General features: G+C 40.6%; 1 protein-coding gene across 3 annotated transcripts in view; it reads right to left on the bottom strand.

Annotated features, from left to right (window-relative positions):
- Positions 1-22416: 22416 nt before the first annotated feature.
- Positions 22417-22800, bottom strand: part of LOC147457849 (uncharacterized) — a 144036-nt gene continuing 143652 nt past the window's right edge. For all 3 annotated transcript variants that reach the window (XM_086512634.1, XM_086512635.1, XM_086512637.1), the window contains one exon: positions 22417-22742. In XM_086512634.1, coding sequence (XP_086368760.1) covers positions 22518-22742 — 225 coding nt within the window. In that variant the 3' untranslated portion in view covers positions 22417-22517. The remainder of the gene's footprint in view (positions 22743-22800) is intronic.

Below are 22800 nucleotides of genomic sequence, written 5' to 3'. Positions count from 1 at the left end.
TGTAGCAATAGCAGCTCCATGGCGTAATAAAAGTTGTCTTTGTGCGGTCTTTAAGAGCAATCTTCAATTGAAAATAGCCTGAAAAACCATCACACACACTGTACCTCTCATAACCTGCCACTGAATCCAAGATCTGATCGATGAATAGAAGAGGATATGGGTTCTTCTTAGTGGTTGCGTTTAAGGGTTTAAAATCTACACAAATTCTCCACTTCTCATCCTTCTTTGAACTGACTACTACTGGACTCACCCATTCTGTGGTCTCCACAGGGACTATGAACCCTGCCTTCAACAACTTGTCCACCTCTTCTCTCAAGGCTTCCATTTGCTCTTGACCCATCCTTCTTAGCCTTTGCTTCACTGGCTTAGCACCTTCTTTCAGCTCTATATGCATCTCTTCACCCTTGAACCCTCTGATCTCTTCATATGAAGTAATGAACAAATCAGGAAAACTAGCCAGCATATGCAAATATATATCCTTCTCCATAGCTGAGAGGTCTCCACTGATCATTTGTGTCATCAATTCCTGCTTCTTTGACAACTCAGCCTTGGTTTGCATCAGCCCTTTAATCACTTCATAAGGCCCTTCACTTTCATCTTCAACCTCATTCGCAAATGCAACTAAACCAAACTCCTGGATTTCTTTGTCCATCAAAAGAAATGCAACATCAGCATCCTCATCACTGCTGGTAGTGCTATCACTGTCCTCATCTGTCACCATGGAAGATTCTTCATCACTAGACTCATCCTCATCTTCATAAAGCTCCTCTAATCGTTTCCTTGTGTCCATATTATAAAGCTTCTTGGTACCTGTCTTTCCATAGAGGCTAATTGTACCATGTCGCCAATCTTGAATAGCTCCCACTGCATGTAACCATGGTCTGCCCAGTATAATAGGATATGCTCCCAACCCTACTAGCATCAATGAAAATCAACCACTGCCTTTGCATCATATGCCTCCACTTCTAAGCTCTTTACAACACCCAAGCATTTTACTTTTTGATGGTTTGCCAATCTGATCCGAAAACCTGACACCCCAGCCACTGTGAGACCCATCTTCTCAACGCATGAGTGTGTTATGACACATATTTGGGCTCGGCCATCCACATAACCTTGTCCCAAATTTTTCCTTTTATGCCACACCTCTACTATTGGACAAATGTCTGGTAGCTCATCCATTGCCAACACCTTTACTGAACCTCTCTCTAGCTCTTTCTCCATTGGGTTAACCATCCTCTTCCACTGTCGCTTTAGCTTAGGCACCATCTCTATAAGCTGCCCAAAAGTAACATCTGCCTTCCTGCTCGTCAGATCCTCCTTCAAGTCATAGCTTAATTGCCCATCCCCTAGTGGAAAATCTGAAACATGAAACTTTCGACGAGCTCTTCTTTTCCTCTTGGCCTTGACATCCTTGCCTACATGGCTCTTTCCTTTCTTCTTACTAGGACCTGGGGCACTTCTTCCTTCCTTATCCTCTGTGGTCCTCTTCCCAATAGGCATCACTAATGTATCCTCTAGCTTTGATGCCTTCTCCAAGGTGACTACACTTAGCACTTTTGTCTTTCCCTTTTCCTCCTGGGTCAGTCCACTGGTTCCTTCATCTCCCTTAATTTCGATGCCATAATCATTTGACCTAGTTAACACCTGTCTTGGCAATGGATACATGTCTCCCCCCATCCTTGGTGGCTTATCACATTGCGGGCTGATGTGACCCAACTCTCCACAATTATAACATGTGGGCGTCTGCCTCCAAAACCTACCATTGCTTTGTCCAACACCATTCCTAGGCCTTTCTTCACCTCCTGGCTGATTTGCAATCCTCCCTCGACCTCGATTATTTCCCACTTGACCTAGCATGTTTAGGCTGAGATTCTTCATCAAATCTACCATTTGCCTCATGTCTTGCCTTAGGCCATCATCTTGCACTGCTGTAGTGACCATTGCTGGCATAACCTGAGGAGTAACAAAAACCACTGGTTCATGATGAACCCCTGGCATGCGACCTTGTAACGAGTCCACAGGCTAAAATTCAGACCTCATGGGCAAAGACTCCACCCCTAACTGGCTCATTTTCCTCAGCTTCCACTCTTTGTTCCTTGCTACCTCTAGTGCATCCTCATATGTCCTAGGCTTCTTTAGCTCCACTCTCCAACGTATATTCTCCCAAAGACCAGCCAAGAACCTGTCCTTCTTCATCATGTTAGGCGGGGGTACCTGTGGTGCTAAGGTCTTGCACATTCGCTCCCATGCCAATGAAAACTTACGTATGTACGCATCTACTGGCTCACCTTCCTTTTGTACCAAAGCCTGTACTTCTTGCCACACTTTGTCAGGATCTTCTATCTTCACAAACTCCACTTCCAACCCATGTCGTAGATTGTCCCAACTCAACCTTACAGGTGGATCCGCTACACGCAACTCCTCTTCAAATGCTTTGGACCAAACTCGTGCATCACTCTTCAAACAAATTTGGAGAACACGTAACATCTGCGCAGGGTCATGAATTTGGTTGCTAATGCAGGCAACCTCCATATTTTCTAGAAAGTCTTCCACATCTTCATCACTTCTTCCATGAAAATCCGGATAAGAGAAAGCCATGGCTACCCAAGTTTCAATGCTTTGAGAACCCCTTTGAACACACGTGCAAGAACCCAAAACTTTTACTGACTCAATTCCCAGAAACTTCAATGGAGCTCAACTTTAGATAAGGACAAACACATGCACATCAAATGAGTTTTCATAGTTGATCATCGGAATTACAACAGGCAAAGGACATTCCAAGATCTCTCGTAATCTTGTTGGCCCGAACATAAAGACTATGCGCTGCTGGAAAAAAATCTTCCTAGACACATGAACATTTATCTCGATTCTTTGAGTTAAATGAAATGGAGTGAATTGAGGGCCATTTTGATCATCCATTAAAGCCAACCATGAAGCTCCCAAGAAGGCACACCTGACTTATCCTCTGATTTTGCCAAAATTTCAGCAGCATAACAGCATAAATGGCTCAAAAGACCAAAAAACCAGCCATCATAACTTGGGAAAATTTCGACAGAGTTTCCCCAGAAGTAGAGCAGTAGGAACCCAAAATATAGACTGTATATATATGCATAAATTGTCAACAATAGAACTCGAGCATCAAATAGGACTCACTAGTACATAGCCTATGGCAAGGTCACAAAAAGGGTGCTCCAGCTACCCGTATCACCGAAAGGATCTCTACATTTGAGAATCCCCCAGCTCAATAAAAACCTCACGCTATCGACCCTCACACGAAGGCTAATGCAAATTGCGTATAGTCAAGTCTCAGAAATGACTATCTTCCAGACCAAGTCTCAGAAATGGCTGGGACTACCAAATACAACCAAGTATGGCTCCACAAATGCGTACAATGGCAGTTTCCACAAGTAACGTACAATCCAGCAGACAATGCGCTCAAATAGGCGCCAAGTGATGCATACCCACAACAACTGTAAGTGACATCACTGCTACTATATCACTGTACTCCAGCTACCTGTACCTGTGTGAATCACTTGTACCTGTACCTGTAACCTGTAACTTGTAACCTGTAACCTGTAATCCCGAATCTCGAAGCTTGAAGCTCGAAGCAGAAGGTACTCGAAGAAGATCCTCAGTGGGGGTACCAAAAGAATGTGAGGGGGATGAAAACACACACAGCGCCTCTATAACGACCCGACACACACTCTTGGGAAGATACACACACACACTATGGGGCACCACTCGGCTTATACAACCCACCTGGCCGAGGCAGGGAACACACCGATGGAGTGCGAGGAGAGAGACTACCCGTTTGCCCACTCCACACAGAGACACACACATACACACACACCCAAAAAACTCAGCTCAAAAGAGAAGAATTTCTGATTTTTAGATACAAATGAGCTTGGGCCAACACCAATGGGGCAAATAGCTCACACAATATGGGTAAAATATGCCAGATACAATCACAAATCGGAGAAGAAGCTTCATTCATAGGAGAAACTTACACAGCCAAAACATCAGAAAAAGAGTGAGTAATTTGGCAAAATGGACAGCGCCATCGCGTCCAGAGCGGCCCAAAACCCCAGTCTACAATGTCAAAGTGCTCAAATCCAACCTCGGATGAGCAGTTTACGGCCAAAACAGGCTCCAAAAACCCCAAAAACACACCTACGGCTATTCCTCCTCTCTTCTCCATGTTTTTTCTGGTCTTCTCTCTTGTTTTTCAGTTCCCACACTTAGATTTATCAGTTGGGCACCCTTGGCCTTTTAGATGACCTCAAACGGACCCCGAACAGGCCAAAAACTGACCTCGCAGTGCATAGTTGTCACCTTTTTTGCATCATCCGCACACGTGGCACTCATTTCTTTTCAATAATGCGTCTCGTAACCATGTGAAGTGGCCCCAAAAAGTGGTCCTAATGATGACCTTTCTGCATAACTCTCACAAGAAAACACCACTTTGTGTCCGTATTCATCCACGTGCAAATATTGACCCCGTTCGGCCTCCTGACGCCACTCGATGCCATCTGACGCACCTGCTTACCTCATGTCATCGGCCCGCGGATAGCTTCCTCAAGAATTTTTACACGTTACCAACTCCTCCTTATTGTAGAAAAAACACAGTGGTACTGGTAATAGTGAAAATCGATGCACTATGTACACCCTGTCCTACCTGTACACATGTGGGCCCCACGTAACCACCTGGCTCTGAAAAATGGGCAATTCTTTATTTGATGCACCATGCATGTATATGTACATATGCGCAATCCCTTGCTCCAAAAAACTCCTGACAACGTATAATGTCTCCCTGGCCTAAATATGGACTTGGAACCTAATTTGACCCATCCTAGGCCTTCATCACATGATTATGAGAGCATCTACCAAGTTTCATCCCATTTGAACCTCATTTGCTCAAAACTAAGCCAGAATCCAACTTCAAAGGGCCTGAAAAGAGTTCTAATGGTCACAGATTTCCAAAATGCCATCCAAATTGAAATCGAGGCATATATACATGATGTACATGCTATGAGATATGCACATATGAAATATCACCTCATTTTGAGCACTTGGACATCATACGCGTATGATGTTCCACAACATAAATTTGCACTTCAAATGCACTTTTGTCAACTTGCATAGCACCCTTAGGCCATAATTAGCTTATGTTTCAATTTTGAAGTCATTTGGATAGCTAGAAATTGATCAATTGCCAGAATTTTGTGAAAGACACTAACTTTTGGAATTGGAGTGCACACATGATCAATGGAAGCCATCAAGTCGTCAAGCAAGGAAGAAGAGACTTACCTTGAGAGACATAATTGCAGCAGAAGAGCCCTATACAATTCCCAATGAGACACTGAAGCCAATAAAGGCTTGGGTGGATGAGGGAACTCTGGAAAAGAAAGGACTAACAGTTTACCAAGGCACATTCAGAGACCCACAGGGAAACACCGTGGATATCCCCATAAATGCACAAGGAATCATGGACTTTGCCAACAAGGAAGAGACCCTCAGCCAGCTGGAGAGAGATGATTTGCACAACTTCTTCACAGCGCAACCAGCAGGTGTGGATACACAAAGAGTTTATGAGCTAGCCAACTCCATTCAAAAAGATAGCAAAGTGGTGATTACTTCTTTGGATGGCTAGAAGACCGAGGTGATAATCAACCGTCAAATCATAACAGATGATTTGGGGCTATACAATGCTAGTAGCTCAGTCAGAGAAAGAAGACACAAAGTGAAGGTCTATTCTCATAAGAAAACCAACCCCACTTTTGAAGACATAGAGGATCCAAGGGCAACAAAGATCTGCAAGTTATATAATCAATACTTTCATGTATGCAGCAAGTGGCCGCAAAAGTATACAACACTGCCACACACACAATAGCTACCACCATCACATGGGCATTGAGAAGCTACGTGCCCAAGGGAGTCAATTATGCCCAATACCTACATGAGCAAGTAATTCGAATGGGAATGGACAAGCCAAAGTACATTGGAGGTGGAGAAGTCTTAACAAAGATTGCATACAAAGCTATTGGATCAAGAGGATGGTGGCTAGACCCACCAACCAAGAATGAGTGGTTGAGATTTAAAGAAGATACAGAAGATGTACCACCAGTGGCACCACTTGTCGCGATGAGGCTCAGGAGGAAGCTACAGACTGTACAAGAGGAAAAATCTGAAGAACCACCAAATAAGAAAGGGAAAATGGTGATGACAAAGGAGTAGAAACAAAAAGAAAAAACTCAGTCAAAAGACATCTCGAATCAAAAGATTGATCGAGCAATTCAAGGCTGAACGTGAGCTAAAAGGGGACGATGAGGAGTACTGGGTGCCAAATCCGAGGGCAGCTCCTCAAGGCCTTAGAAGATTAGTTTGATCACTATATTCAAGCCTATGAAGAATCTGAAAGAGTGATTAAAAAACAAAATTTAGAGCCCTTCACGATCAAAGAGGTACAAGATATCAAAAGGCAGTTGAAAGAGATGCTAGAAACACAAGTGAAGGAGGACAAATAAAGAGAGCAAGAAAGAAATACCCCACCACCGGAACCTTCCTCCGGGCTTATCTCATAACGTCCAAGCCCAAACCCCCCAGCATCTCAATAGAAGGATTTTTCTAAGAAGAAATCAGAGGCTGAACCAACACTGAAGGAAAAAGAAAAGGCTAAAAGATGCACCTATGAAGACCTTCTCAAAGCTGGATAGAGGATGCTTTTGAGGTTGTTTATGGCACCTCTATTCCACCATGGGCTACATGACCACCTCTCAAGAACTCTCCAAGTAACAAGTCAAAGAGCTAAGGTGGCCGAGCGAGAGCTTGAGGCTCTCATTAAAACACTAAGGGATGTTGAGAGTGAAAGAGACACCCTTACACTACAGATGGTAGAGGTCTCAAGCAAGAGAAAGATCCGGCATGATGAGAAAGACAAGATAGAAGATGAGTTGGAAGCGACCAAGGATGAGGTGGTGGAGTTAAAATCTAAATCAGAGCTTCAAGATCTAACAATACAAAGGCACAAAGAAACCCCAAGGGATGCACGAGCAAGTGCAAGAGTAGACAGCAAGACCATACAAGCCTTGGAAGCCCAGGTCACTACACTACAAAAGGAATTGAGACTGGAACAAATACAAAGGATACATATGGCATAAGGTTCTTTAGCCACGGAGGAAAGATTAATGACCCGCCAGCAAGAGCTTCAAAAGGAGAACGACCAACTCAAGCTCCAACAAGAGAATTTGCAAGAGCTGTTAGTCCATCAAGAAGAAGAAGCCACAAAAATGGACGAGCTTGTACAATAATAGCTATTGAAGCTCCGGTAAGTAGAGGAAGCAAGGGCGCAGGAGATGGAGCCAGGTCCTAGTGGCCTTGGCATCAATGCACAAAATGAGCCCATGGAAATCCTGGAAGGTGCAGAAGACCCACAACAACTAGAGGAGCAATTTTACACACAAGAAGAGAAGGAACAACCCTTAATGGTGAAGAAGGAGGCACGTCTCTAAGCATTGAGTGAACATGCCACAACAGAAGGCCACAAGGTTGTCTTGGAGTGGGAAAAGCAGATGATCTACTCAATTGGAGTTCAAGACCACAAGGTTTTCTTGGAGTGGAAAAAGCAGATGATCCACTCAATTGGAGTCCAAGGACTGGCCACAAATGTTCTTAGGGAAGAGTGGATGCAGCCATCACTCCCCTACCCTCTCTTAAAGTATGATTTTTTTCATAAAGAAGAGAATTGAAGATGAAGGAACGGAGCCAATGTACAAAGGAGATGTCAAAGACCTAGAGGCTAGAAAAAGGATTGTGGACTCCCAGCTCAAATGGAGAAAAGGGTGGCTCCTCAAGTATCCCAGATTTCTAAAATACTTGGTGGACACCCCCAAAAACATAAGAGACGACAGCTTGTTTTGTCTAGTACCTCACGTACGCTCATGGGAAAATCATGACATGCTTCTGAAGAGGCATCCTATCTGGCTCAATTACCCATCAATGCCACCACCCAAGGAGGAAGAGAGAATAAGTGTCTCTTATATGGTGAAAACTCTAAAGGGCACCATTAAGATTTTCACTGGCTCTCCTAACCTGGCGTGTGTGATGATTAGAGCCTTGAAGTGTTCGTGTCGTCCAAAGCAACGAACTCAACATTACTATCCATGGGCGACACCGTCACCAAAATTATTTATGATTTGTCAAAGCAGCCATCCCCGGAGGTGCTATACCTGTTTTATCAAAGGTTAATGTTCTTGACAAGCTACCACATGCAAGCATTCAAGGAAGCCTTCTACACCGGCTTTTTCACTTATGACAGTAGACTCTTTGGCCCTACAGTGACCATGGGAAACCTAAGATATGAGTCATATCTAAATCTTTTAAAGCAACGGGATTTCCATTCAGCTACAACCTCAGAACACAAGAGACAAAAAATCCAAAAGACGAAGACCAATCATGTCAGGGACGACATGGACACGAAGGGGGAGTGTTGAAGGCTAAACACTAGAAAGCCCACTTTTGTATCATTTAATTACAGACTCAATTGTAAATATTGTTTGAGACTCAATCGAGTTGTTAGATTGTAACATATTAATTATGAGGATCAGTTGAACCCATGGTAGGAAGTAGGAAGTAATTTTGATAAGTTAGAACCTCCAGGGTTGAGGTACAAAAGCCAATTTTTGTAACTCTACGGAAAATTTTTGAATTAATCATCTTTTGAGCTAAACTAAGTGTATCGTGACTGTGTATTTTGGGTTATAGAAGGAATGAGTTCTTCTTCTACTCTCTATGTGCACTATGGAAGTGTTAATCTCTCAATATTTTGAGCAATTAAACCAAACTTGGGGCTATTTTGGGGTTATGTATGGGCATATTAGGAGCATTTGCAGATAAATCATTGCATAAGTATGTCTGCTCAACATAGTTTATGTTTATTGCATAGATATGATTGTTAAGTCCTATGATTTAAGTGTATGGGGCTAGAGTTGGCGTTATGAATTAGTTAGTTTTTTTTTTTTTTTACCATAAGCGCGGATGAAATTTATATTAAAAGAGAGCAAAAAGATACAAACTTCTAGGTGAGCACCTCATTAATGATGGGAATTGATTGATCATTAAGATCTTGGATAGCATTGATGCTCAAAAGTCTCATAGATAGCTAAGTCCTATTGCAGAAAGTTGCTGCAACAAAATAGATTATGATGGTTCGCTTGATTGCGAGAGGGGGGACTCGATACTTGGGCTTGTTAGTAAATAAACATCATCTTTGATTTGAGAGAGTCAAATTCTGAAGGTGTTAATGTGGTTTTGAGAGCCATAATTAATGGTAAATTGACTAAGAGGTCTTGAGTTCAAGACTCGTTGAAATAGATCTTTAAGGTCCCTTGAGAGTGTCCTTACTACATTAAAACTTATCTTCTCATGGGATTGTGCATGAATGGAACCCCAAGGATGAATGAGAAAGAGCCAAGGGTGGAGACTGTGGCCAAGGAAGAGTGGGTGCTAGAGGGAGAGCTAACAGAGAGGAAATGTTGAGCTCGAGACTATGAGGTTTGCGAGATTGTTAAGAAACTTCAAAGTTTTGGGAATTTGGAGTGTGGGAATGGTCTCTTAACACTAGGTTGGTAACCTAACAAGACATAAAAGTGTCCTTTCAGGGTTTTGAAAAAAACCTCCAAAAACATAGTAGATCCACTCATTTTGTAAAATCCTTTCATGAGGTTATAGTTCAAGGCCTACTACACATGGAAAAAATAAGAAACTTGTAAAATTTCTCATCTTTTGGTCACACCAAGCCTCCAAAGTTGATGGACCACTACATTTTCATCAAAACAGTCATTTCTTATGTTTTGTTGCATAAAAATAAGATTAGGGATTTTTGTAGGACTTGAGATAAATTCCCTAGTTAACTTCAATGTGTTGGTGATCAGAAAATAAAAGGGATAATTTAGGATTTTTGGAAAAGTTTAAGGATAGTTTGGGAAGTTTTTGCAAGATAACAAGGGGTAGTTTGGGATGTTTGGAAAAAATTTAAGAGTATTGTGGGATTTTTTATTGTCTTGAAAGTAGTGTAAGATATATTGTCCAACACGACAAGGACACTAGCTCTTTTAACTAAATGCGAAGGGAAGGCCTTTTGCCAAAAGCAATTGCCTATGCTCTCACCTTGAAAGCATGTGGCCTCATGGCCCTTCACATGGGTGATAAAATTTACAACGACATCAGGGGTTGTTGGAGAAAAATGCTCCAATTGGCAATGCTTTGGTCAATATGTACGTCAGATGCAGTGCCCTTACGAAAGCACATAAAGTTCTTTGTGAGCTTTTTGTTCAAAATGTTGTCTCCTTGAACCAGGGATTTAATATTTACGTAATTACGTCAAATTTTGTGTGATCACAAGGTCTTATTGACACATTTACATGATCACAGTAAACATGATCACACAAAACCCAGTTTAGGGTGACTTACAAACCCACAAAATTCCCGCCGGGCTTTTCAGTTTTCCCAGCGGACACGTCAGGGTTTATTATTTTCCTTGTGGGCCCGTCGGGGAAACTGAAAATCCTGGTGGGCTGTTAGCATTATATATACGCGGGCCCGATCGGACCCGCTTGGTGTATTAGCGCTAGTCTTGCTTTCATCTTGAGAGAGAGAGAGAGAGAGAGAGAGAGAGCACTTGCGAGACCACCTTTGCAGGTACGTCAAGAGGAGAGAGGAGAGAGGGAGAGAGAGGGTCGTGTGGAATGGTGCTCTGCGTCGCAGTGCGTGGCAGCAGAGTACCTGACCACACGATCCGGGTATGTGTTGTGTGTGTGTGTGTATGCGTTGTGTGGTAGCGTGTCTTTTGTCATAATGCACGGCAGTAATAAGGTACCTTACCACACAATTGGAGTGTGTGTGTAATCTGTTCTACGGAACAATGCTTATCATGGGGACATCACCTCGGTGATGCGGAGAAGATGGTGTCCTTCTGGTAAGTATTGGCTTACTGTTTGGGTACTACGTCGGTAACGCAACGAATCTAGTATCCTTATGGTAAATCAACTTCCCTTTCCCTTTCCCAAAAAACATATGGGCATCGGCGGTCGGTAACCTGGCTATATGATGTTCGTACGTAGGCCATTGTTTTTCCTTAGATTCAGGCGGCACTCGGTCGGTAGCATGGCTATTAGAGTGTCGTTTGTAAAAAGCATATGTTTTTGCATAAATGTGGCGTTCAGGTCGTTAACCCGGCCGTACGCACGTCATATATATTTGTATGTGCATGTGCAGTTAATTTTTTAAGTACCAAGTATATGAAATACTTGGTTGGTAACGAGGCTGTGAAGAGTATTTCATATACAAAATGTATGAATTGTTTGATTTCGTTGTTTTTAACTGTCCATTTAAAATTATATACTAGCTAATCATATTCAAAAGAATACTTTATTCATCAATCATCGCTATTTTAAATGTTCCATTTATATAGAATACTTTATTCATCAATCATCACTATTTTAAATGTTCCATTTATATAGAATACTTTATTCATCAATCATCGCTATTTTAAATGTTCCATTTATATAGAATACTTTATTCATCAATCATCACCATTTTAAATGTTCCATTTATATAGAATACTTTATTCATCAATCATCGCTATTTTAAATGTTTCATTTATATAGAAAACTTTATTTATCATTCATCGCTATTTTAAATGTTCCATTTATATAAATTACATGTAAAAAATATATTTGCACACAAAGTGCATGTTTAATATTCGTTTTTAATCTTTTTAAAGGACTCTCAAGCATTATCGCTATTTTTAATGTTTCATTTACATAAATTCTCTGCAAAAATTCTAAAATGCACACAATTTGCATGTTAAATATTCTTTTGTATCTTTTTAAAGAGCATCAATTATCATCGCGTTTTTATTGCTACATTTACATAAATTCTATGTAACAAAGTGTGTGAACACAATTTGCTAGTCCAATTTGTATACTTCCAATGTCTTAAATGTTTTTGAAGATTTTAAGTCGGTGTGTGCTTTGTTTGAATTAGTATGTGCACACAGAGAAAAATATAAGTTAAAAATGTAATATCTATTGAAATGTTAAAGACCGTTAACATGTATTGTTTGATCTGAATTAAGTTCTTATAAACCACTTGTTTGAACTGCTTTTTACACGTATAGCAGATTGAAATGTTAAAGATCGTTAACATGTATTGTTTGATATGAATTAAGTTTTTATAAACCACTTATTTGAACTGCTTTTTACACGTGTAACAGATTGAAATGTTAAAGACCGTTAATATGTATTGTTTAATTTGAATTAAGTTCTTTTAAACCACTTGTTTGAACTGCTTTTTACACGTGGAACAGATTGAAATTTTAAATGAAGATTATATTCAATTTTTATCAATATTTTCTTGCACATTTGTTAAAGTCTTCAAGTGGTGGTTAAGAGTTTACCTGAGATAGTGTGAGAGTGGTATTGTCATTCGCAACCATGAATTTGTATTTGATATGATGTTTCTGTATTGTCCAGTGCAAATATGACGCCAGATCAAAAGAAATGTATTATGCGTGCCATTCGTAAAGAATGTATTTTGACAATCTTATCATGTGCAACTGATCTCATACAGCAGATTAGTGAAAGCGATGTTTACATCAAAGACATCACTAGCGCTATATGGGAGAACACAGAGCGTAGGTTGCGACTTAAAGGCCAATACGAGTTGTTGAGTTCAGCTCGGATACGAGAATTTGATCCCCACCACAAGTTCAGGACAGTGTTGGGCAATATGAAAGTATGTGGCAGAGACTTAAAGGAAGATATCCACCTGCTTGTGACATGTCAAAATTAGAGCTTTGGGATAAATTGTAGGAAGAATAGAAGGTAAAGATGAAGCACGTGAAAGCGCAGGACCAAGCAGCCTTACCCAAGAGATTGAAGATGGCCCAAGATGTGCAAGCAACTTTGGGAGGTTGATCCGATGCTAACGGCACCGGCACAATCATACGCACTGCTTTGAATGCAAAGTGCACTCATCTTGTCGGCATCCTTGGTAGAAGGTATGCGGATTGGAGCAGCTCCTTCGGTGTGTGCACATTGTACACTATCAAAGGCATCTCATTTTTTCCAGACCACATTACATATGTGGGAAAATGTTACAAGGGAGGGAGGGAGGCGAAATTCGACAGCTTTCAGACAGAGCAAGGAATGCAAACGCTTCACCCCTCCATTGTAAGGTGCATTGGGTTTGCTACAGAAGCTCCTTGGATCACGATATTCCCATACTACAATGGGGGTACCGTGGACGACATGATGTGTCACTTACCATTCATGACACATGCACAGGCTACAACACGGCTGGAGGTCATTGCCTATAGCAAACAATCCTGTAAGCGAGATAGACACGGTGTAGATCAAAGCAGTGTTCGAGCAGATGCCAATAATTTGTCATGCCTTAATCGACGGGTTGCGACTGCCCACTCGGCTGGTATAGTGCACAGTGACCTACACCCGTTCAATGTAATGTTGGAATTTACTCGCGCCAATAAACCCTGCGTCGGTATCATTGATTGGGATATGATGCTAAGAACACCTGCTAAGCAGGCAACAAATAATTATTTGTCTCCAAGCGCACAGTCGGACGAAGCACTTTTGAATGCACCGAGTGCAGAGAATTTCGAGATCGCTAAGTGACAGTGGATTGCTCCCGAACTATACGATCTACGATACGCAGATGCATACACAAAAACAAGGGACATTTATGCATTGGGCTACCTGTTCAACATGCTGATAGATTTTTGGAGTGCATCTAGAACATTTTATTTTCCAAAAAAGTTTTTCACCACTCGGACGAAGATGTTATGAGAGCTATTCGAATTAAAGTAGATTGTTGGATGAAGTTAAAAGAGCGGGACCAAGAAGGAATGCTTCTGACGTGTTGATATTTTTCAAAGAACATTTAAAGACAGACCCTAACCCTGTGCAACGTCCAGTTGTTGAACATTTCTATGATATACATGTCTTGTCAAGTGTATTCCTTTTTTTATTGAGGTGTATTATCTGGTTTGAAGTGGTTCACCTAATTGAGTCAATTATCTTTAATCATTTCAAATTTATCATTTAACTGTCAGTATTTCAAATTTGCCTTGTGGTTCAATTAGTCGCATTTGTTGTGATTTGAATAAGTGGATTCCGCGCAATGTCCCAATGAGTGAGAATATATATTTTCCAATGATATTATATATTTTCCACTCTGTTGACTGCAACTCAAAGAGAAAATGGTCCATCAAGAACAAGATATTGGCACCCAATCATTGCCTGATGATCAACAACAAGCGGCTGATAATGCATTTCAGCGCATGAAGTCTCTGGCACACGGCATGTCGGCACAACAAGCAACGCAAACTGCTCACCGACTCTCAAAGTGGACAAATCCAAAACATATGCAGTGGAAAGAGATCAATAAAGAAGTGACAAAGGACATGATCAAGACAATATGGCCATGTGAGGACGCAGAGATCAAGAAAGGAAGGTGGAAGGTTTTGAAGTGCAACCATGATGGTATCAAAGATAACGCTAAGAGGATTTATTTGGAGGTTTATAGCCATCCCCTGCACAATGCAAATTGTGCGCTATATTTTGCCAAAATGTTATATGTTCACTTTGTGCAACAACGACCAGTAGACTTCTCGTCAAAGGAGACAATTGTTGCCACTCATGATTTAAGGGAGAATTGTGTCACTTTCACTCGAGATGAGCTGGCATTGATAGTGAAATGCGGAGACCTACAGTTAAAGAGAGAGAAGGATATTTACAGGACACAGTCAGTAGAGAAAGATGCATAAATAACACGTCTTTCTATAGCCACCCAGATACCGCAACCCTCACAAGTCCGGATGGAGAAAAGCATTCACCGCTTAAGTCAAGACGTTCAAAACCTTACACAGCGAGTGAATCCAACACACGTACAAGGGACATACATCAACTACCTTGTCTTGCATCCGGAGTTGGTTCCCTCTTCTACTTCAGATGCATTCTCATCTTCCCAATGTCCAGTTTGCTACAAGAATTTGGAGTGGGGACTATACATTGACATGTGGTCACTATTATCATTTAGTTTGTCTTATTCGTTTAATGCAAAACAATAGTCGATGCGCAATCTGTTCACAAGATATTCCACAAGGAATATATTTTATGTTTCGCATGGCGAACGAATATAAATTCAAGCAAGCACGCCCAGATACCCCTAGCACAATTAAAAATATGTTTGGTGAGCAAGATGCTGCTTCAGGGCAACACAATTGAGATCGACAAACTATGTAATATCGCGACAAACTATGTACTATCGAGAATATGAAGCATTGTAATTACTCAAAACACATTTGAATACAAGGTCTTTTACAATGGTTTTTGACATTTACTCATTCTACTCTCAAGCTATATTGAATCAATTGAGTTGTTATCTGATTCTAAGTCTGAGTGTTGTGGTTCTCCTTGTAATTCAACCTCCACATCTATTATCAAATTCTCTTCTATTTCGTCTACAGTGCATTGAGATACACCAACATTGAAATCTTCTTCATCTTCGTTTTGACAATCATACAACCAGGTTGGCATTTTCTCATCGTAACCAACACTTTCGATGTGATTCAGTATCTTTTTGTTGCATTACATATATACTAATTTCTCTGTTGTGTCTGCTAATAGTCTGTTGCGAATAGTGCTGTGAACATACTTGTACATACTCCAGTTTCTCTTTGAACTTGAATTTGTTGCACATTGTGCGAGTACTTTCATTGCAAGAGGACCTAAGGTAGAGTAATGATCTCCACCATTCATCATCCATTACTTCCATGCAGGTTGCTCTTTTGCCATTACCTGTACAAAATCATTCGCAAAAAGACCTTCTTTTAATCTAAATGCACTCATTTCTTTGATGCAATCAATTCGGTCCTGAACGTTGGAGTAGAACGTGTTGACGACGTGATAGAAATCGCCTACCATCTCTGTATTGGATATCATATCTAAATTCCAATACTCTAGATCGAGCATGTAAGCCACACTATGGAGTGGACTATGAGCGCTCTTCCACCGTGCATAAAAATACTTACCCAAAATTTTTTGCTGTTTGCCAAAGTATGGTAATCGCCACTCCTTCTCTACTACAGATTCTTTCAGCTCTTCAGGATTTTCAAGACTCTATTGGACTGACCACCATGTCATCCACACTTTGCCCAAGTTTGGCGCCCTTTGATCAAGATTGCAGATCGCGAACATAACGGACATCATTACATGGTATGCATCCATTACACTCCTCCACCAAGCACCCTTGTTTACGTTGCCACGTAGACATGTAATTTTATCTTTCACTGTTTCTTTCTGCTCAAGCTGCCATTCATCAAAGGCCGCGCAATTGAGTGTGTCAATCACAGCACATTTATTACGGAGAAGTGATTCCAAGGTATAAAAGTGTGTGCAAAACTGAGTTTCAGCAGGAAGTTTCAGCATCACTGACATATGCATCCTATACAAATCGAGCACTCTTTGTAGTTTCAAGATAAATTTCACAACCTGACGTGCTATATCAATTATTTTGGCGAACCATGTGGTTTCTTTGCTAGTGTACCAATCTTTTAGCACCAAGTTCAAGTTGTGCGTATCACAACCATTGGCAAAAATGTGTGGAAAGCACTTCTTTATTAATTTACGGGCGTTTTTATAATTCTTTACGTTGTCCATCACAGCTTGAGCGACATGTTCAACACCAATTTCTTTAATTACATTAATCAAGACCTCATAAATGTATTTGCCACTTTTAATTGCATCAGAACTATCAATCGCCTTTATAAACGTTTCTCCCCTTGGAAAAACTAGCATTACATTGATCAACGGTCTTCTCTAAACATTTGACCAGCCATCACTCACAATCATACATCCTGAAAGCAAAATATTCCCAAGTATTATTTTGCCAACACGCTCTTTGACTTCGATGTAACATTTGTCCAAGAAAACATTTATTATCGTGTGATAAGGAGCTGAAAATCCTGGACTAAACTCACCGATTTTCTTACAAGTAGCCTTCCAATGATTGCTGTCTACCATAACCAAAGCACTTCTAGATAAAGAATATTGCTTTGACGAGTGCTGTTTGTGTTTCTTCTAGAGACTGCACTCGAAAACTTTGATGTAATGATTTTTGACGCATTTGACAGAGACCACCTTCATTGTGACGTTTAAAAAGAACACTGCTTGGAATTTCCTCTCCTTGCGCAGGTTGTTCTCCAAGGTTAGTTGGCATCACTACAGGATTTGCAAAGTTAATATTTGGCTCTGGGAACTCTTGATTCGAAGGCACAGAGCTATATATCTGTTGTCTCTTGCCACCCTTTTTGGCGAGCTCTTCTCTCAAACGCTTTGCAGCTGGCAGATGCCTAAGAATGTTCACATTTTCTACAATTATTTTTAGCGCTATCCAGAAAATGATCCCTAATACGTGGTGCACCGCCAAATTTTGTTGTGTGACAAAATTTACATTGCCACTTTATATATCGGCCACATATGTTGTGAGCATAATCCCACTTTTTGCCAGGAGCTTTTTTATTCTTTGGCTTCTTCGTACCACTTGTACCCATATTTTTCTCCATTGCTTTTAAATTAAAACTGAAGAGAAAAGAACAAGATGTTTAATTCTGAAAATATTTTTTTATTTTCAATATATATTATAATTTAAAAACCATTCAATATGAAAGTAACCATGATGCACAATATGAGATTTTCAATGGACGCTAATCAATCCACATATCGATCACCTATATTGTGAGCAACCATACACATTGCAATGTAGTCTATACATGGCGTAATAACCATAACAATGCTATGAATCTCTCTATGCAATTATTATTACAATGATTATTTATATGTCCACTTTGATTTGCAAACAATAAGACACATCTAATTTCATTTGCTACAAAAAAACAAACGAAAGCAATAAAATATATGATTGGTCATTTCATGCACTAATAATCTATCGTAATACATAATGCACTCTCTGTATAAACCAATGCATGAACTAACACAAATAAATCTTCAATATAATCACCCAATTGGGGACTACTTGTATCCAATGAAGGATTGTAGCCCATCCATGCAACCAATTCAATCTATAAAAGCTATTTTAACCCAATCAAGGATTATAGCTCTTATATTGTAAATCAACTCAAATGCAAGACTTCAAAGATCTTTATATACCCGGTACACTAGTAGAGGACATCCGACCCTTGACTATCGACTAGTCATTTACATATGTTCATCTTCTAAAACCAATTACAGCCCTCATTTGGACCAATGGCTTCTTCGCAATGAGCATGATTCCCCATGTTTTCAGTTGTTTTGGTTTCGTACTTTTATGTCGATAAACAAATTAATTTTTTTTAGAAGTGGTTACTGAATTAAAAATCACGTTCGACCCAAAAAAAAGGACCTGTGCCTCTGTAACCTTAGGTCAATTCACAAGGAGATGACAACACCCGGCACTCGGATACACTCCCCAAAGATTTGCCTAGCTAAAAGACCGGGGTTAGCACACTATTTACTATATATAAATACGCCCATCGGGCTTTTTCATTTTCTCGACGGGTCTGCCGGGAAAATCAAAAAGCCCGACGGGCTAACCAGCTCTAGATCACGTTAATTGTTAACGTGACTTTGATTTTGACCTACAAAAACTTATAGAGCTGGTTAGCCCACCGTATATAAAAATCACGTGATCAAGTTAATTGTTAACGTGACTTTGATTTTGACTTACAAAAACTTATAGAGCCGGTTAGCCTGCCGGGCTTTTTCATTTTCCCGGAGGACCCGCCGGGAAAATGAAAAAGCCCGGCGCGCTAACCGGCTCTATAAGTTTTTGTAGGTCAAAATCAAAGTCACGTTAACAATTAACATGATCACGTGATTTTTATATGCCGGGAAAATGAAAAAGCCCGGCGGGCTAATCGGCTCTATAAGTTTTTGTAGGTCAAAATCAAAGTCACGTTAACAATGAACGTGGTCAGGTGATTTTTTTATGTAAATACTATAGTTATTTACTTAATCACCCGATTTTGATTACGTTAATGAAATCCCTGCCTTGAACGCGATTGCAGGATATGCTATGGCAAGAAAGTTATGGGCTGTTGTAACCAAATATGAAGGGAAGGTCTTTTGCAAACGCAATCGACTATGCTTGCACCTTGAAGGCATGTGGCCTTATGCAAGACCTTCACATGGGTCAAAGGATTCATGATGAGATCATGGATTATTGGAGAAAAATGTTGTGCTTGGCAATGCTTGGTTGATATGTATGTGAAACAATGTGCCCTTACGAAATCACATAAAGTTCTTGATGAGTGGGTTGATTGTAGGATATAGGTTGTGGCAAGAAAGCTCTAGGCAAACTAGTTCTAGGGTAAAGGAGCCAGTTGTAACACGGGGGCCTTTCAAAAGACATACACGTCCCAATTTAGAGACAAAAATTTGGAATATACCAGGAATCTTGCTTATGTGTCAACTTGTGATTTGTTGATAACTGTCCCACTACTAAGCCTTGGGTGTCTCTAATCCCTAAAAGACCTCAAAATTTAAAGTCTCAACTTGACTGTCTAAATTAAATAAAAAAAATATCAATCTTGGTATTACCTAATCCGCCTTTGCATGAAGAATCTCATGCAATTTTCAAAATTCAAATCTGACCAACTTTGCAAAATCCCCCCCAAAATTACACTTTTTTCTTGAGTGTCTCTAAGCTGGCTCCTTTACCCTACAAGAAGGTGTGAACTAGTTTGCCTAGAGCTTCCTTGCCACAACTAGTTCTACAAGAAGGTGAGAACTCTTATCTTGAAGATGCCTGTGAAATCAACATGAGTGAACTCATAACCACCAAGATCGGCTTGCCAATATGGTTGCATATCAATGTAGTGGGAGGTAACAGCAGGACATACTGCCCAAAGATACTTAGAGACTTCCACGCACTACCACGATGCTAAGGGGGATATGCCAAGAGTGGAAGAGCCTTGTTGCACCCTGCATCTTGAGAAGGTGCACAAGAAAATTTAGAAATTTTCTCATGTAGGAAAACGGGATCTTTTTCAATGTTTTTCATACAAGGCATAGCATCATGAGCTTCTGCTCGGGAGGCACCTCATACCTAGCTAGGTACAATTGGGGGCATGGGACCGCCGGCCCTGTGGCCAAAGATACTTAGAGACTTCCACCCACTACCACGATGCTAAGGGGGATATGCCAAGAGTGGAAGAGCCTTGCTGCACCCTGCAACTTGAGAAGGTGCACAAGAAGATTTAAAAATTTTCTCATGTAGAAAAACGGAATCTTTTTCAGTGTTTTTCATACAATGCATAACATCATGAGCTTATGCTCGGGAGACACCGCATACCTAGCTAGGTTCGATTGGGGGCAGGGGACCGCCGGCCCCCCACGATTGGGGGCAAGGGACCACTGGGAGGCACCACATTCCTAGCTTCTGCTCAGGAGGCACCGCATACCTAGCTAGGTACGATTGGGGGCAGGGGACCGCCGACCCCAAGTCACAATGTGGAAATTATTGTGAGAGTTTCTTTGTGGTAATGGAGTGCCTAATTTGCTCTTCTTCAGGGACTCTTCTGAACGTTTGCCTCAGGTTTCCCGTGCATCGAAGGGGCTCAAAAGGCTCTGTTCTTCGTCACCCTAGATATTGCAATTATCCTCACCCCTCCCACAACAACCAGAGTAGAGAAGTGTCTGTTTAGTGTCGTTATTCTGCTCACAAGCAGAGGATGAGCTAAGGCTAGTTACGGTTTTCGCCTGTAGGCTATCCCCAATCAGATAGCTACGTTCAAAAGCCATTTCTCTTGACCCAAATCATACCACTTTGCTCAAAAGCCAATTGCCAGCATCGATAGTTATTTAGCATCAATGCGTCAAAAATAACCAAGGCTGAAAAAGCTATCAATCAAAAAGCAAGCGACATTAATCTCTCTCTCTCTCTCTCTCTCTCTCTCTCTCTCTCTAACCTAATATCTCTATGTGCACGTGTGTGTGTGTGTTTGTTATGACCTCCTTTAGCTTAACTGATCAACAAGTGCCTTTCGAGTTGTGACCCCTTGAAAAAAGGGAACAACTTTTTAGAGAGAAACGTGCTAATTTTTTCTCAAAGAGAGTGTAGGGGACAAATGTAAGGGATTTAAGCACTAAAATCGGTAATATTGCTAATCCACAGCAAAACCCGCCTCTTAGTTCCTTTGCAATTGCGAGAAGGTTGTGGAGTGTGACAGAACAACTCTCTCTTGCTTTTGTTTTCCTATGACTAGCCTCGCTTTCTAGGCATTGCAATAGAAGGTTATCACGGATGAAATACGAGAAATCTAGAAATTTGGGGATGATAGATGCTTATTTGTGTGCTTACCAATCATAGTCCCAATATAGATTTTACTACACTCTTAAGGTTGATCCTATAGACCGGTTTACCGAGAATGACATGATTCATGGTTTAGAGGTTCTTGCATAGGAAGATTACACATGGTTTTCAAGATATTTTTAATCTGTATGACATCTTGAGGGACTTTTAAGAGGTGAGTAGAGCATGACTACAAGGGCAAAAGCATCAATCTCACATGCAGATGGAGAGTATTACAGAAATATTATCGTTTTTTTCCCTAAGCCATCTACATTTGTTCTAAAGTAGCATATATATATATATTCACAATAGTAGACGTTTCAAAATGACAAATATGTTGTCTCCACCTTGACAAAACTGTAAGATTCATAATTTGCATCTAAAACTCCATACTTTTGTATGGCACTTTTGCATGACATGCACTACATGTTTAGCGTTTTCACTCCGTGCTTCATTGCCACACAAAATACTATTCACATTGTCTCCATGTAGCACACGAACAACATCCTCTACCTTGCACACTGAAACGACACCACGATTACCACACCAATTGTGCACTTCATTTTTTAGCGTTCATCAATGCTTTCTATATTTATAGGTTTCGTCAAGTGCCTCCTTTAGTTTAGTTTAGCTACATGTTTTCCTCACTAATAGATCAATTATCGTATGTGTGTAACAAATAGACATGCTCTTCTTTTTTTTACAGCTCGGTAATGCATCTTATTTATAGGTATTAGTAAATGCATTGTGTACATATTTACTTTATAGAAGAATGTTTGATGTCAGTCTACATATATCCTGATTTGTAGTCTACTAGTTTGGTCGTTAATGTCATCGATTTCTTGTCCATGCATGGGGGCCCCTAAAGATAGACATGATAAGCATGTATATAGCTCCGTTTGGTAAGGTGGATAAAAAATTACTGGTGCCTTCACATGGGCTATTGTGACCGCCAAACATATTGATATACAGAGTTCTTGAATAAGAAAATTGGACTTATAATTTCGCATTCTACTTTTGAAAGCATTAATAGCTGACAAAGAGATGTAAGTCATTAAGTGCATTGTCTCAATACCTGTTATGAAAATAATTTAGTTCTTAAGCATAACATTGTCCTCCTTGTCCACGATGAGGGGTTGATGCAGAGGCTCGACCTTGATCAAATTTGGTACGCTCACATCGTCAAAAAAGGCAATTTCCACCCTCCTCACTTTCCACACATACACACCATACAAAATGCTGAAGAAAAACGCAATCCCAAAGAAGTAGCATCCCAAAACCTTGTATAAACCTCGGACATCAACTTCTGCAATCTCCTGTTGGTTTTAAGAGGAGTAAAAAACTTTCAGTGTTTGCACCAGTTTTAGAGCAACA

The sequence above is a fragment of the Adiantum capillus-veneris genome, chromosome 5 (genome assembly GCF_014529385.1).
Source record: "Adiantum capillus-veneris isolate H3 chromosome 5, ASM1452938v2, whole genome shotgun sequence".
NCBI classification, from domain to species: domain Eukaryota; kingdom Viridiplantae; phylum Streptophyta; class Polypodiopsida; order Polypodiales; family Pteridaceae; genus Adiantum; species Adiantum capillus-veneris.
The sequence above is the reverse complement of the archived record's forward strand: the minus strand, read 5'-3'. Positions and strand labels throughout refer to the sequence as shown.